The sequence below is a fragment of the Phoenix dactylifera genome, chromosome 6 (genome assembly GCF_009389715.1).
Source record: "Phoenix dactylifera cultivar Barhee BC4 chromosome 6, palm_55x_up_171113_PBpolish2nd_filt_p, whole genome shotgun sequence".
Taxonomy (NCBI): Eukaryota; Viridiplantae; Streptophyta; class Magnoliopsida; order Arecales; family Arecaceae; genus Phoenix; species Phoenix dactylifera.
Genome location: NC_052397.1, coordinates 5689462 through 5693666, shown reverse-complemented (window position 1 = coordinate 5693666; position 4205 = coordinate 5689462). Strand labels below are relative to the sequence as shown.

Sequence of the window (4205 nt, the reverse complement as noted above, 5' to 3'; positions counted from 1 at the left end):
TCTCTCTTAGAGGACAAGAGTCTCTAAAACTCAAAGCTAGCGCATGCCTGTTTCCTCAAGAAACAATATTTTTATAACCTTATACTACCCTCTCAGGTGAGCAGGAATTACATGGATTTCATAACCCAATATACTAGTTTCCATCATGATCCCATCGCACATAAATAATGCAGCAATCTCGGGAAAAAGAATTACAACCACAGGTGAAGAAAGCTTGAAAGACTGAAACGAAACTTTCTTTTAAAAAGGAAAAATCAGATGATGATGAAAACTTGAAATAAACTTTTCCAGAAAAGGGATTATAAACATTACAAGCATGCCATAAAAAAATAATATACGCTTCACAGTAAAGTGCTGACATGTTAGAGACTTCATGAACATGCATAAAGAGATAAAAGACAGGACCTTCAGAAACTATTTATCTTAGTGATATAAATGCATTCCTTGCATAAAATAAATAATTATTCTAAATATATAAAAAAACCAGCACAAAATTAATCAGTAGTAGCCGATCGATATATAGTCGTGTAAATCCATCATGCCCAAGTATAATATCCTAAAATCTAAAATATATTTTATCAAAAAAAAAAAAGCTGCTGTTTTCCTTACAAAGCTAACAACAAAACTAAGCAGTTACCAGAAAAAAACAAAAGAAATAAGCAATGTCCTAGCTCTTAGAAGTAATGGCAAGGCGGGCCTAAAGATGCTTCCAGTTAAATCTGCTCAGAACTCTCTCTCTCTCTCTCTCTCTCTCTCTCTAGAATTGGTGACTGTAACTCCTGAAAGTGGTCCAGTTTTCTTTCTTATCATTGTTGGAAGAGGGAGTGTCAAGAGAGGAGAGCTTAAAAGAGAGACCGAAAGGATAAGACCGCTTATGTGGTTAGGGTTACTCAATGCAACCCATCACAGCTCAACATATGACAGCTCTAATATGGAACAGAACAACAACCGACAGCTACACCATTGTATTATACCCATTTGGGCTTTTTCCATGCTCTCTTGTTCACATTCAGCTTTCACACCCTGGAACCACTACACCAACGCACAACTCGAATAAAGAAGGCACCCTTTGTGCCAAGAACTTCTCTCCCCCCACCTTCAATGCTATTTTAATGACTATTAAAACACTCATACCTAGTAGGTATGAGTATTAACAGATAAGAAGTATAAACAAAAGACTTTCTTATGTGTCTTACTTCTAGAAAGAACCATAGAAGCCCATTCTAGGAGAACGAAATCATTGATCGGATGATGCTATGAGCTAAAATTTTAAGTTACTCACTATTGGACTCAATGGGTCTTGTGGTCTTCATTGGCTAGGAACTTCAGGTTCCTTCTATTCTGAGTGCTGTCATCACTCGTTGCTGTTCTCTATCTCTATCTTCCGTTGAACTGAATGGCCTCTCTCTCACTCATAAAAGCGTCTGGATGCATTGCAAGTATATTATGGTTGGTTGAAGATTCATGAACATAATACTCCCAACCATGGAAATGGAAATGGAGAAACGAGGAACAATGATATGCTGAGAATATGATAATTGTGTGACAGCACTGAATTTGTTGAACCAAAGACTCACCACCATAGTTCAAAAAAAAAAGAAAAAAAGAACTCATCAGTACTCACTCACTCTTCTCCTCCCTCACTGAAACCCTAGCTGAGAGTCTCACTCACAAACAAAAAAGAATGGCTTGCATGATGTATTGCGAGCATGTTTTATACTTCAGAAATATGAGATTCAAAGATGATAGAAAAATGATAGGATTAAAGAAGAAGAAGAAGAAGAAGAAAAGAGAAAGAGGGAGAGCAACATCATCGCATGCATGGACGCGAGACCAACCGAACCTACGAGTCGCTCGTGCTCATCGTGTCGTGCCGGTCCCCCCCGCCATGGGCTTGCTGGGACCCGGTCGGCATCGGCTCGGAAGAACTGTGTGGCCGGTACGCGTTGAGGGCCGCGAGGATTCCCATGTGCCCCTCGCCGGGGCCTCCGCTGCCGCCGGAGCCGAGGCCTAGCTGCTGGCTCGGCAATAGAGCCATGGGGGTAGGGAAATTCATGAAATGTAGCCCACTAGACATGGAGCCTCGGAACATGGCGGCGCTGCCCATCTGTGGGAACGTCCATAACGACTCGCCACTTGGTATACTTTGGCTGCTAGGGTTTGTCACCATCCACAAGGGTCCCGGCATCTGGCCGTGGCTTGCCTGGCCGTAGCCCGCCATCTGGTGTTGCAGCGGCTGCTGCTGCTGCTGCTGCTGCTGCTGCTGCTGCAAGTGATAATGATGGAGCTCCTGCTCCCACCGGCGCTTCCGCATGTTGCTGCCGAGGTCGGCGTCCGATGATGGGTCGGCCGCGATGCAACTGCCTGAGTTGAAATTGAGGAGCAAGGATGACGAGGACGATGACGGGCCCTCCGAGAGGAAGCTGGAGCCGCCAATCCTGAGGGGAGGGGCGGCGAGGGCAGAGGGAGAGCTGAAGTAGTTGGCGGCGCGGAGGTGGGACGGGGCGGAGACACTGGACCCGGAGCTGCGGAGGGAGATGTTGAGGGAGGTGAAGTTGGCGGGAATGGTGCCCGTGCCGGTGGCGGCGATCACGGCAGGCTCGGCCTGCTGGAGGAGCCACTCGATCGTCTCTCCGTCGGACTTGTGGCCCAGCTCGCGGGTAAGCTGGAAGACCCGTGCAGCGCAGAGGGCCGGCATGCGGATGCGGCGACCCCGGCCGTCGACCTTCGTGTGGCGGTCCTTGGTGGAGCTCCGCTTGGGGGCTGGCTTTCGTGGGGGGTCGACGGCGAGCTCGTGGCCACCACCACCGCTGCCGCCGGCGGCAGTGGAGGGGCCGGAGGAGATGGCAAGGGACGGGTAGCCGGAGCTGGAGCAGGAGTCTTCTTCCTTCTTCTCAAGGAGCTGGAGGGGGAAGTTGGGCCTTCTGGATCCTCCGGCGGCGTCGCCCTCCATATTGGATCAAACCATGATAATGGTTTCTGATTTGATGGGTGTGGGGAAGGGGAGGATAGGAGATAAGATTAAAAGTTCTTAAGGAGCTTGCAGGGGACCCAATTCAAGTACTTACGTTGTAGAGAGAGAAGGGAAGGATAGGCAATCCAACTAGCTCGTTGGTGGAGTTTGTAGGATGATACACCTAAAATTCCAATTTTCATGAATTTATGGAGATGGAGGGATCAGAGAGGGGGGAGAGAGAGAGAAAGAGAGAGATGAGACCATTTTATGGAGTTTGGGTAGGACATCTAATTCAATCTCTTTTTTCTGTGTGTGTGTGTGGATATGATCAGGAAGGGGGGCGGAGAGATCAAACTATGGTATGGGGAAAATCGATCAAACAGGTAGAGAAAGAAGAATCTGTCAATACAAACAAGTAGAATCAAGCTATTCCACCCAAGCGTGTGATCTGTGTAGAGAGGGAAAAATAGATCGATTGGTGGGGGGAGGGGGGCGAGAGGGAGAGAGCAGAGAGAGAGAGCCTGAAGGACACCCAAGTTCAAGTTTTTGACGTGCGGAGAAAGAAGGATGATTAATTGATAGTAGATGAAGAGAGAGATAGAGAGAGAGCCAACTATTCTGGGGAGATTGTAGGACACCCAGTTCAAATTTAAGCCAGTACAGATAGAATAAGGAATAGATAGAGAAGAGAGTTAACAGCTCCGTTCTTTACATGCTTCTAAAGAGAGAAGGAGAAGGGGCTTGAGAGGATAAGGGAGGAGAAGGAAAACTTTAAGCAACAAATACAATGAGTGGAAATTATATGGTGGCATGGAAAGCAATGGTTTTGGGGGAAATGTTCGCTTTACTAAGCTTTTTTTTGTTTTCCCCTCCTTCCCTCCTCTTTTCTTTCAGGTCTTTCTCTTTTTCCTCTCTTTTTTTTTTTTCCGCAATCCTTTTACTGTGGCGGGGCAGTCACTTGGCTCAGACTCCACGTGCGGTGCTCTTTATCATTCAATCCATAAAGACAGTAGTGGCCGTGGTGGGCCCCTTTACCAAGTCAAAAAAACGAGAGACTGCAAAGAAAAGATAATTTGGTGGGTCCCCCTCCATATCAGTAATCATTCTGCTGCCTTCTCCCCGTTAGCCTTTGCCTTTGCCTTTGCCTTTGTTTTCCTAACCATGGCCGGGGATCCCAGGATGAGATCCTTCCAAACTCCCCTTGGCTGGGATTGTGGTTCCTAAGCCTCTTTTAGCTAAGGCTCAAGTA

At 46.9% G+C, this 4205-nt stretch overlaps 1 protein-coding gene across 1 annotated transcript; it reads right to left on the bottom strand.

Moving 5' to 3' along the window:
• Positions 1-968: 968 nt before the first annotated feature.
• LOC103720220 (transcription factor TCP15) lies at positions 969-3760 on the bottom strand. The gene has a single exon (XM_008809826.4). The coding sequence runs from the start codon at positions 2951-2953 to the stop codon at positions 1844-1846; it is 1110 nt and encodes a 369-aa protein (XP_008808048.2). The 5' UTR covers positions 2954-3760; the 3' UTR covers positions 969-1843.
• Between the last annotated feature and the right edge of the window lie 445 nt (positions 3761-4205).

Coding starts and splice junctions, on each gene's coding strand:
- LOC103720220 (XM_008809826.4), bottom strand. CDS start 2,953: ATGGAGGGCGACGCCGCCGGAGGATCCAGAAGGCCCAACTTCCCCCTC.